Consider the following 13,654-nt stretch of genomic DNA (forward strand, 5'->3'; position numbering starts at 1 on the left):
ACATATTGTCACAAAACAAGATAACAACAACAAAACACACACAAATGTAGCAACTGTTGTGAGAATGCTATTTTTCTTTCTTCTTCACCGTTCAACAGGAGACAGAAAAACAGAAACATAGAAAACCTACAGCACAATACAGGCCCTTCGGCCCACAAAGCTGTGCCGAACATATCCTTACCTTAGAAATTACCTAGCGTTACTCATAGCCCTCTATTTTTCTGAGTCCACGAGTCTCTAAAAAGACCCTATCATATCCACTTCCACCAACATTGCCAGTAGCCCGTTCCACGCACTCACCACCCTCTGCGTAAAAATCTTACCCCTGACATCTCCTCTGTACCTCCTTCCAAACACCTTAAAACTGTGCCCTCTTGTGTTAGGCATTTCAGCCCTGGGAAAAAGCCTCTGACTGTCCACACGATTAATGTCTCTCATCATCTTATACACCTCTATCAGGTCACCTCTCATCCTCCATAATGTAGTGGTTAGCACAATGCTTTACAGTACCAGGGTCAATTCCAACGGCTGCCTGTAAGGAGTTTCTCTCTGTGTCCACGTGGGGTTCCTCTCGTATCTCCAGTTTCCTCCCCCAGTCCAAAGAGGTACCGGTTGGTAGGCTAATTCACTGGTCATTGAAAACTGCCCAATGATTAGGCCAGGATTCAATCAGGGGATTGCTGGGCAGCACAGCTCGAAGGGCCGGGAGGATCTACTCCGCGCTCTATACCAATAAATAAAATGCAACCTTCAGAGGCCACTTGCGGCAAAACAAAGACACGCAATAAAATTCACTAAAATCCCCACTCCACAAAGACAGCCAAACAGAAAAAAAATGATGAAGAAAAAACAGAAAAAAAGAAAGAATAAATCATGCAAACTATAGGAAGTAAAGAAATAATACACAGAACATGACCCACAGAGAATCTGAAAGCAAGTCCAGAGCCGTGGAGCCAGTCCAGCACTGCAGACAGGCCAGGAGCCTGATGACCACAGGCCACAGCCGTGGAGCCAGTCCAGCACAGAGGTGAGTGGAGCCCTATGGTGTATTGAGCTGAACACCAGTTTATTCTTCATCCTCAGCCTCAACAACTTCATCTTTTTAAACAGGCTCATCTCTTAAATTGGATAAACATTGGTTCATTTTTTGTTTGTGGGCCTGGGCCCTGCCAATTCAATCAGCCTGGTTTCAATATGACTCCAAGTCCACTCCGGCAATGACTACCGTGGCCATACCTGTATTCCCGAGTGTCCAGTTCGTCAAATCCTTCAGGATACCAAAAAAATGCCAGACAGTTGAAAAGCGCAACACCCAAAGGGAAATTACAGGCTGTCTATTGCAGTGATTGTAGTCCAGATTGGCTAGTAGATTTCTGAGATGTCCACAAAGCTTTGCCATGTCTAGCCAGTGCCATCTTCACACACACACACACACACACACACACACACACACACACACACACCCCACACACACACACACCACACCACACACACTCACACTCACACACACACCACACCACACACACACACACACACAAACACCACACACACTCACACACACACACAAACACCACACACACTCACACACACACACACACACACACTCACACACACACACACAAACACCACACACACTCACACACACACACACACACACACACACACACACACACACACCACACACACACACACACACACAATCACACACACACACACACCACACACCACACACACCACACACACACACACACACCACACACACACACACACCACACACACACACACACACCACACACCACACACATACACACCACACACACACACCACACCACACACACACTCACACACACACACACACTCACACACACACACACACACACACACACACTCACACACACCACACACACACTTGAACTCAAACACATGCAACATGTATCACATTCCCACTGACTACCTCTGATGTTCCATTAATTCCTCCCATCCTTAATCCCACAGTTGCCAAATCACTGCAGTATCGTGGATGCCTTTCTATCCCATTCTGTGACCTTTTACCTTCCACATACCTCTCTCTGAGGACATCAGAATGCTTCAGTGTGCTAGCCACGTCCCAGTCACAAACCTGCTCATTTCTGGCTGCAGTCCGGCCTCACATCCATCCCAACTCCGAGACACACACCCATGCCAGCTCCCAGACACACACTCGTCCCAGCTCCCAGACACACACCCATCACAAGCTCCCTGAGACACACCCGTCCCAGCTCCCAGACACACACACATCCCAGCTCCCAGACACACACCCATCACAAGCTCACAGACACACACCCGTCCCAGCTCCCAGACACACACCCGTCCGACTCCCAGACACACACCAGTCCCAGCTCCCAGACTCACATCCATCCCACTCCCAGACACACACACGTCTCAGCTCCCAGACACGCACCCATCCCAGCTCCCAGACACACACCAGTCCCAGCTCCCAGACACACATCCATCCCATTCCCAGACACACCCCCGTCCCAGCTCCCAGACACACACCCGTCCCAGCTCCCAGACACTCACCCATCACAAGCTCCCAGACACACCCCTGTCCCAGCTCCCAGACACACACCCATCCCACTCCCAGTCACACACTCATCCCACTCCCAGACACACACCCGTCCCAGTTCCCAGAAACTCACCGATCACAAGCTCCCAGACACACCCCCGTCCCAGCTCCCAGACACACACCTGTCCCAGCTCCCAGACACACACCCATCCTAGCTCCCAGACACACACCAGTCCTTGCTCCCAGACACACACCCGTCCCAGCTCCCAGGCACACACCCGACCCGGCTCCCAGACACACACCCGTCCCAGCTCCCAGACAAACGCTCGTCCCAGCTCCCAGACACACACCAGTCCCAGCTCCCAGACACACACCCGTCCCAGCTCCCAGACACACACCAGTCACAGCTCCCAGACACACACCCATCCCAGCTCCCAGACACACACCAGTCCCAGCTCCGAGAAACACACCCGTCCCAGCTCCCAGACACACACCCGTCCCAGCTCCCAGACAAACACTCGTCCCAGCTCCCAGGCACACACCCGACCCGGCTCCCAGACACACATCCATCCCACTCCCACGCACCCATCCCAGCTCCCAGACACGCACCCATCCCAGCTCCCAGACACACACCCATCACAGCTCCCAGACACACACCCGTCCCAGCTCCCAGACACACACCCATCCCACTCCCAGACACACACCCATGCCAGCTCCCAGACACACACTCGTCCCAGCTCCCAGACACACACCCATCACAAGCTCCCAGACACACACCCGTCCCAGCTCCCAGACACACACACATCCCAGCTCCCAGACACACATCCATCACAAGCTCACAGACACACACCAGTCCCAGCTCCCAGGCACACACCCATCCCAGCTCCCAGACACACACCCATCACAGCTCCCAGACACACACCCATCCCAGCTCCCAGACACACACCAGTCCCAGCTCCCAGACACACACCAGTCCCAGCTCCCAGACACACACCCGTCCCAGCTCCCAGACAAACACTCGTCCCAGCTCCCAGACACACACCAGTCCCAGCTCCCAGACACACACCCGTCCCAGCTCCCAGACACTCACCCATCACAAGCTCCCAGACACACCCCCGTCCCAGCTCCCAGACACGCACCCATCCCACTCCCAGACACACACCCATCCCACTCCCAGACACGCACCCATTCCAGCTCCCAGACACACACCCGTCCCAGCTCCCAAACACACACCCGTCCCAGCTCCCAGACACGCACCCATCCCAGCTCCCAGACACACACCCGTCCCAGCTCCCAGACACGCACCCATTCCACTCCCAGACACACACCCATCCCAATCCCAGACACGCACCCATTCCAGCTCCCAGACACACACCCGTCCCAGCTCCCAAACACACACCCGTCCCAGCTCCCAGACACGCACCCATCCCAGCTCCCAGACACACACCCGTCCCAGCTCCCAGACACGCACCCATCCCAGCTCCCAGACACTCACCCATCACAAGCTCCCAGACACACCCCCGTCCCAGCTCCCAGACACGCACCCATCCCACTCCCAGTCACACACCCATCCCACTCCCAGACACACACCCGTCCCAGCTCCCAGACAATCACCCATCACAAGCTCCCAGACACACCCCTGTCCCAGCTCCCAGACACACACGCATCCCACTCCCAGTCACACACCCATCCCACTCCCAGACACACACCCGTCCCAGTTCCCAGAAACTCACCCATCACAAGCTCCCAGACACACCCCCGTCCCAGCTCCCAGACACACCCCCGTCCCAGCTCCCAGACACACACCCGTCCCAGCTCCCAGACACACACCCATCCTAGCTCCCAGACACACACCAGTCCATGCTCCCAGACACACACCCGTCCCAGCTCCCAGGCACACACCCGACCCGGCTCCCAGACACACATCCATCCCACTCCCACGCACCCGTCCCAGCTCCCAGACACGCACCCATCCCAGCTCCCAGACACACACCCATCACAGCTCCCAGACACACACCCGTCCCAGCTCCCAGACACACACCCATCCCACTCCCAGACACACACCCATGCCAGCTCCCAGACACACACTCGTCCCAGCTCCCAGACACACACCCATCACAAGCTCCCTGAGACACACCCGTCCCAGCTCCCAGACACACACACATCCCAGCTCCCAGACACACACGCATCACAAGCTCACAGACACACACCCGTCCCAGCTCCCAGACACACACCCGTCCGACTCCCAGACACACACCAGTCCCAGCTCCCAGACTCACATCCATCCCACTCCCAGACACACACCCGTCTCAGCTCCCAGACACGCACCCATCCCAGCTCCCAGACACACACCAGTCCCAGCTCCCAGACACACATCCATCCCATTCCCAGACACACCCCCGTCCCAGCTCCCAGACACACACCCGTCCCAGTTCCCAGAAACTCACCCATCACAAGCTCCCAGACACACCCCCGTCCCAGCTCCCAGACACACACCTGTCCCAGCTCCCAGACACACACCCATCCTAGCTCCCAGACACACACCAGTCCTTGCTCCCAGACACACACCCGTCCCAGCTCCCAGACACTCACCCATCACAGGCTCCCAGACACACCCCCGTCCCAGCTCCCAGACACGCACCCATCCCAGCTCCCAGACACACACCAGTCCTTGCTCCCAGACACACACCCGTCCCAGCTCCCAGGCACACACCCGACCCGGCTCCCAGACACACACCCGTCCCAGCTCCCAGACAAACACTCGTCCCAGCTCCCAGACACACACCAGTCCCAGCTCCCAGACACACACCCGTCCCAGCTCCCAGACATCGCTGTCCCAGCTCCCAGGCACACACCCATCCCAGCTCCCAGACACACACCCGTCCCAGCTCCCAGACACACACCAGTCTCACTCTCAAACATGTTCCTGCTTTCTGGAGTTGTGAAAACACTGTGCCTTCCACATCTTTCTTTCCAAAATTGCCTTTCTTCAGTCTTCTTTTTTAAATGACAAATGTGTACTGGGTTTCAGACAGAAGCTTGACTCAGCAGAAGAAATATTGAGTGGAGAAGAATCATTTCTGGGTTGTTATTCACCGGACCGGTTACTGAAACAATGTGGTGGACTGACCTTCACACTCCAGCTTTGGCCCTTCCCACTGACCCTGGGCAGAGCAGAGCAATGAGCTGTTTCCTGTCACACGTATATGGCCATCCACGCAGTGGTAATTCACCGTACTGCCATAGGTCGTGTTCCCCGGTAAGTACCTCACTGTATTCGGTAACACCGGGGGAGAGCCGCAATTGACAGCTGAGAAAAACACAAAGTGAATTACGTAAGGCAATTTCAATTCACAAAGCTAAATTTAAAATTAAATGCTGTTCTATCTCTTCCACTGCATTTATCTTTATAACATTCCCCGTTAATCTCCTATTTGCATGTGCTGAACGAATATTTGAGCATCACCTGACTGGCGTTACTGAGGGGGTGCTGCACTGTTGGGGATCCAGTCTTTTGAATGAGGTGTTAACCTAAGGCACCAACCTGCCATTTCACGTGACGATAAAAAACTTGAGATTCAGATTCAAATTATTTATCATAACTACATCGAAACATCCGGTGAAATGCATCATTTGCATTGACAATCAATGCAGCCAAGGGTGTGCCGGGGGCAGCCCGCAAGTGTCACCACATATTCCAGCGCCAGCCTGACATTCCCACAATGGTCTGCTGAACAACACAAGCAGCATCAATAAAAACAACATATTGTCACAAAACAAGATAACAACAACAAAACACACACAAATGTAGCAACTGTTGTGAGAATGCTATTTTTCTTTCTTCTTCACCGTTCAACAGGAGACAGAAAAACAGAAACATAGAAAACCTACAGCACAATACAGGCCCTTCGGCCCACAAAGCTGTGCCGAACATATCCTTACCTTAGAAATTACCTAGCGTTACTCATAGCCCTCTATTTTTCTGAGTCCACGAGTCTCTAAAAAGACCCTATCATATCCACTTCCACCAACATTGCCAGTAGCCCGTTCCACGCACTCACCACCCTCTGCGTAAAAATCTTACCCCTGACATCTCCTCTGTATCTCCTTCCAAACACCTTAAAACTGTGCCCTCTTGTGTTAGGCATTTCAGCCCTGGGAAAAAGCCTCTGACTGTCCACACGATTAATGTCTCTCATCATCTTATACACCTCTATCAGGTCACCTCTCATCCTCCATAATGTAGTGGTTAGCACAATGCTTTACAGTACCAGGGTCAATTCCAACGGCTGCCTGTAAGGAGTTTCTCTCTGTGTCCACGTGGGGTTCCTCTCGTATCTCCAGTTTCCTCCCCCAGTCCAAAGAGGTACCGGTTGGTAGGCTAATTCACTGGTCATTGAAAACTGCCCAATGATTAGGCCAGGATTCAATCAGGGGATTGCTGGGCAGCACAGCTCGAAGGGCCGGGAGGATCTACTCCGCGCTCTATACCAATAAATAAAATGCAACCTTCAGAGGCCACTTGCGGCAAAACAAAGACACGCAATAAAATTCACTAAAATCCCCACTCCACAAAGACAGTCAAACAGAAAAAAAAGGATGAAGAAAAAACAGAAAAAAAGAAAGAATAAATCATGCAAACTATAGGAAGTAAAGAAATAATACACAGAACATGACCCACAGAGAATCTGAAAGCAAGTCCAGAGCCGTGGAGCCAGTCCAGCACTGCAGACAGGCCAGGAGCCTGATGACCACAGGCCACAGCCGTGGAGCCAGTCCAGCACAGAGGTGAGTGGAGCCCTATGGTGTATTGAGCTGAACACCAGTTTATTCTTCATCCTCAGCCTCAACAACTTCATCTTTTTAAACAGGCTCATCTCTTAAATTGGATAAACATTGGTTCATTTTTTGTTTGTGGGCCTGGGCCCTGCCAATTCAATCAGCCTGGTTTCAATATGACTCCAACTCCACTCCGGCAATGACTACCGTGGCCATACCTGTATTCCCGAGTGTCCAGTTCGTCAAATCCTTCAGGATACCAAAAAAATGCCAGACAGTTGAAAAGCGCAACACCCAAAGGGAAATTACAGGCTGTCTATTGCAGTGATTGTAGTCCAGATTGGCTAGTAGATTTCTGAGATGTCCACAAAGCTTTGCCATGTCTAGCCAGTGCCATCTTCACACACACACACACACACACACACACACACACACACACCCCCCACACACACACACACCACACCACACACACTCACACTCACACACACACCACACCACACACACACACACACAAACACCACACACACTCACACACACACACAAACACCACACACACTCACACACACACACACACACACACTCACACACACACACACAAACACCACACACACTCACACACACACACACACACACACCACACACACACACACACACACACACAATCACACACACACACACACCACACACCACACACACCACACACACACACACACACCACACACACACACACACACCACACACACACACACACACACCACACACCACACACATACACACCACACACACACACCACACCACACACACACTCACACACACACACACACTCACACACACACACACACACACACACACACACTCACACACACCACACACACACTTGAACTCAAACACATGCAACATGTATCACATTCCCACTGACTACCTCTGATGTTCCATTAATTCCTCCCATCCTTAATCCCACAGTTGCCAAATCACTGCAGTATCGTGGATGCCTTTCTATCCCATTCTGTGACCTTTTACCTTCCACATACCTCTCTCTGAGGACATCAGAATGCTTCAGTGTGCTAGCCACGTCCCAGTCACAAACCTGCTCATTTCTGGCTGCAGTCCGGCCTCACATCCATCCCAACTCCGAGACACACACCCATGCCAGCTCCCAGACACACACTCGTCCCAGCTCCCAGACACACACCCATCACAAGCTCCCTGAGACACACCCGTCCCAGCTCCCAGACACACACACATCCCAGCTCCCAGACACACACGCATCACAAGCTCACAGACACACACCCGTCCGACTCCCAGACACACACCAGTCCCAGCTCCCAGACTCACATCCATCCCACTCCCAGACACACACACGTCTCAGCTCCCAGACACGCACCCATCCCAGCTCCCAGACACACACCAGTCCCAGCTCCCAGACACACATCCATCCCATTCCCAGACACACCCCCGTCCCAGCTCCCAGACACACACCCGTCCCAGCTCCCAGACACTCACCCATCACAAGCTCCCAGACACACCCCTGTCCCAGCTCCCAGACACACACCCATCCCACTCCCAGTCACACACTCATCCCACTCCCAGACACACACCCGTCCCAGTTCCCAGAAACTCACCGATCACAAGCTCCCAGACACACCCCCGTCCCAGCTCCCAGACACACACCTGTCCCAGCTCCCAGACACACACCCATCCTAGCTCCCAGACACACACCAGTCCTTGCTCCCAGACACACACCCGTCCCAGCTCCCAGGCACACACCCGACCCGGCTCCCAGACACACACCCGTCCCAGCTCCCAGACAAACACTCGTCCCAGCTCCCAGACACACACCAGTCCCAGCTCCCAGACACACACCCGTCCCAGCTCCCAGACACACACCAGTCACAGCTCCCAGACACACACCCATCCCAGCTCCCAGACACACACCAGTCCCAGCTCCGAGAAACACACCCGTCCCAGCTCCCAGACACACACCCGTCCCAGCTCCCAGACAAACACTCGTCCCAGCTCCCAGGCACACACCCGACCCGGCTCCCAGACACACATCCATCCCACTCCCACGCACCCATCCCAGCTCCCAGACACGCACCCATCCCAGCTCCCAGACACACACCCATCACAGCTCCCAGACACACACCCGTCCCAGCTCCCAGACACACACCCATCCCACTCCCAGACACACACCCATGCCAGCTCCCAGACACACACTCGTCCCAGCTCCCAGACACACACCCATCACAAGCTCCCAGACACACACCCGTCCCAGCTCCCAGACACACACACATCCCAGCTCCCAGACACACATCCATCACAAGCTCACAGACACACACCAGTCCCAGCTCCCAGGCACACACCCGTCCCAGCTCCCAGACACACACCCATCCCACTCCCAGTCACACACCCATCCCACTCCCAGACACACACCCGTCCCAGTTCCCAGAAACTCACCCATCACAAGCTCCCAGACACACCCCCGTCCCAGCTCCCAGACACACACCCATCCCACTCCCAGACACACACCAGTCCTAGCTCCCAGACTCACATCCATCCCATTCCCAGACACACACCCGTCCCAGCTCCCAGACACTGCCGTCACAGTTCCCAGACACACACCCGTCCTAGCTCCCAGACACCTACCAGTCCCAGCTCCCAGACACACACCCATCCCAGCTCCCAGACACACACCCATCCCAGCTCTCAGACACACACCCGTCCCAGCTCCCAGACACCTACCAGTCCCAGCTCCCAGACACACACCCATCCCAGCTCCCAGACACACACCAGTCCCAGCTCCCAGACACACACCAGTCCCAGCTCCCAGACTCACATCCATCCCACTCCCAGACACACACCCGTCTCAGCTCCCAGACACGCACCCATCCCAGCTCCCAGACACACACCAGTCCCAGCTCCCAGACACACATCCATCCCATTCCCAGACACACCCCCGTCCCAGCTCCCAGACACACACCCGTCCCAGTTCCCAGAAACTCACCCATCACAAGCTCCCAGACACACCCCCGTCCCAGCTCCCAGACACACACCTGTCCCAGCTCCCAGACACACACCCATCCTAGCTCCCAGACACACACCAGTCCTTGCTCCCAGACACACACCCGTCCCAGCTCCCAGGCACACACCCGACCCGGCTCCCAGACACACACCCGTCCCAGCTCCCAGACAAACACTCGTCCCAGCTCCCAGACACACACCAGTCCCAGCTCCCAGACACACACCCGTCCCAGCTCCCAGACATCGCTGTCCCAGCTCCCAGGCACACACCCATCCCAGCTCCCAGACACACACCCGTCCCAGCTCCCAGACACACACCAGTCCCAGCACCCAGACACACACCCATCCCAGCTCCCAGACACACACCCATCCCAGCTCCCAGACACACACCCATCCCAGCTCCCAGACACACACCCGTCCCAGCTCCCAGACACACACCCGTCCCAGCTCCCAGACACGCACCAGTCCCAACTCCCAGACACACACCCATCCCAGCTCCCAGACACACACCCATCCCAGCTCCCAGACATCGCTGTCCCAGCTCCCAGGCACACACCCATCCCAGCTCCCAGACACACACCCGTCCCAGCTCCCAGACACACACCCATCCCAGCTCCCAGACACACACCAGTCTCACTCTCAAACATGTTCCTGCTTTCTGGAGTTGTGAAAACACTGTGCCTTCCACATCTTTCTTTCCAAAATTGCCTTTCTTCAGTCTTCTTTTTTAAATGACAAATGTGTACTGGGTTTCAGACAGAAGCTTGACTCAGCAGAAGAAATATTGAGTGGAGAAGAATCATTTCTGGGTTGTTATTCACCGGACCGGTTTCTAAAACAATGTGGTGGACTGACCTTCACACTCCAGCTTTGGCCCTTCCCACTGACCCTGGGCAGAGCAGAGCAATGAGCTGTTTCCTGTCACACGTATATGGCCATCCACGCAGTGGTAATTCACCGTACTGCCATAGGTCGTGTTCCCCGGTAAGTACCTCACTGTATTCGGTAACACCGGGGGAGAGCCGCAATTGACAGCTGAGAAAAACACAAAGTGAATTACGTAAGGCAATTTCAATTCACAAAGCTAAATTTAAAATTAAATGCTGTTCTATCTCTTCCACTGCATTTATCTTTATAACATTCCCTGTTAATCTCTTATTTGCATGTGCTGAACGAATATTTGGGCATCACCTGACTGGCGTTACTGAGGGGGTGCTGCACTGTTGGGGATCCAGTCTTTTGAATGAGGTGTTAACCTAAGGCACCAACCTGCCATCTCACGTGACGATAAAAAACTTGAGATTCAGATTCAAATTATTTATCATAACTACATCGAAACATCCGGTGAAATGCATCATTTGCATTGACAATCAATGCAGCCAAGGGTGTGCCGGGGGCAGCCCGCAAGTGTCACCACATATTCCAGCGCCAGCCTGACATTCCCACAATGGCCTGCTGAACAACACAAGCAGCATCAATAAAAACAACATATTGTCACAAAACAAGATAACAACAACAAAACACACACAAATGTAGCAACTGTTGTGAGAATGCTATTTTTCTTTCTTCTTCACCGTTCAACAGGAGACAGAAAAACAGAAACATAGAAAACCTACAGCACAATACAGGCCCTTCGGCCCACAAAGCTGTGCCGAACATATCCTTACCTTAGAAATTACCTAGCGTTACTCATAGCCCTCTATTTTTCTGAGTCCACGAGTCTCTAAAAAGACCCTATCATATCCACTTCCACCAACATTGCCAGTAGCCCGTTCCACGCACTCACCACCCTCTGCGTAAAAATCTTACCCCTGACATCTCCTCTGTACCTCCTTCCAAACACCTTAAAACTGTGCCCTCTTGTGTTAGGCATTTCAGCCCTGGGAAAAAGCCTCTGACTGTCCACACGATTAATGTCTCTCATCATCTTATACACCTCTATCAGGTCACCTCTCATCCTCCATAATGTAGTGGTTAGCACAATGCTTTACAGTACCAGGGTCAATTCCAACGGCTGCCTGTAAGGAGTTTCTCTCTGTGCCCACGTGGGGTTCCTCTCGTATCTCCAGTTTCCTCCCCCAGTCCAAAGAGGTACCGGTTGGTAGGCTAATTCACTGGTCATTGAAAACTGCCCAATGATTAGGCCAGGATTCAATCAGGGGATTGCTGGGCAGCACAGCTCGAAGGGCCGGGAGGATCTACTCCGCGCTCTATACCAATAAATAAAATGCAACCTTCAGAGCCCTCTTGCAGCAAAACAAAGACACACGATAAAATTCACTAAAATCCCCACTCCACAAAGACAGTCAAACAGAAAAAAACAAAGAATGAAGAAAAAACAGAAAAATAGAAAGGATAAATCATGCAAACTATAAAAAGTAAAGAAATAATACACAGAACATGACCTACAGAGAATCTGAAAGGAAGTCCACAACCGTGGAGCCAGTCCAGCACTGCAGACAGGCCAGGAGCCTGATGACCACAGGCCACAGCGACAGAGCCAGTTCAGCACGGAGATGAGTGGAGCCTTATGCTGTATTGAGCTGAACACCAGTTTATTCTTCATCCTCAGCCTCAACAACTTCATCTTTTTAAACAGGCTCATCTCTTAAATTGGATAAACATTGGTTCATAGTTTGTTTGTGGGCCTGGGCCCTGCCAATTCAATCAGCCTGGTTTCAATATGACTCCAAGTCCACTCCGGCAATGACTACCGTGGCTGTACCTGTATTCCCGAGTGTCCAGTTCGTCAAATCCTTCAGGATACCAAAAAAATGCCAGACAGTTGAAAAGCACAACACCCAAAGGGAAATTACAGGCTGTCTATTGCAGTGATTGTAGTCCAGATTGGCTAGTAGATTTCTGAGATGTCCACAAAGCTTTGCCATGTCTAGCCAGTGCCATCTTCAGACACACACACACACACACACACACACACACACACACACACACACACACACACACACACACTACACACACACCACACACACACACACACACCACACCACACCACACACACACACACACACACACACACACACACACACACACACACACACACCACACACACACTTGAACTCAAACACATGCAACATGTATCACATTCCCACTGACTACCTCTGATGTTCCATTAATTCCTCCCATCCTTAATCCCACAGTTGCCAAATCACTGCAGTATCGTGGATGCCTTTCTATCCCATTCTGTGACCTTTTACCTTCCACATACCTCTCTCTGAGGACATCAGAATGCTTCAGTGTGCTAGCCACGTCCCAGTCACAAACCGGCTCATTTCTGGCTGCAGTCCGGCC

General features: G+C 53.1%; 1 protein-coding gene across 7 annotated transcripts in view; it reads right to left on the minus strand.

Moving 5' to 3' along the window:
• susd1 (sushi domain containing 1) overlaps positions 1 to 13,654 on the minus strand; it is a 205,556-nt gene that overhangs the window by 124,083 nt on the left and 67,819 nt on the right. For all 7 annotated transcript variants that reach the window (XR_011886010.1, XM_072258170.1, XM_072258166.1 and 4 more), the window contains exons 9-10: positions 11,201 to 11,380; positions 5,676 to 5,855 (exon numbers count right to left, since the gene is read on the minus strand). Coding sequence is in view for 6 of the 7 variants with exons in the window: in XM_072258170.1 (XP_072114271.1) it covers positions 5,676 to 5,855; positions 11,201 to 11,380 (360 nt within the window). In the remaining variant the exon portion in view is untranslated. The remainder of the gene's footprint in view (positions 1 to 5,675; positions 5,856 to 11,200; positions 11,381 to 13,654) is intronic.

This window comes from Mobula birostris, chromosome 5, assembly GCF_030028105.1.
Source record: "Mobula birostris isolate sMobBir1 chromosome 5, sMobBir1.hap1, whole genome shotgun sequence".
Taxonomy (NCBI): domain Eukaryota; kingdom Metazoa; phylum Chordata; class Chondrichthyes; order Myliobatiformes; family Myliobatidae; genus Mobula; species Mobula birostris.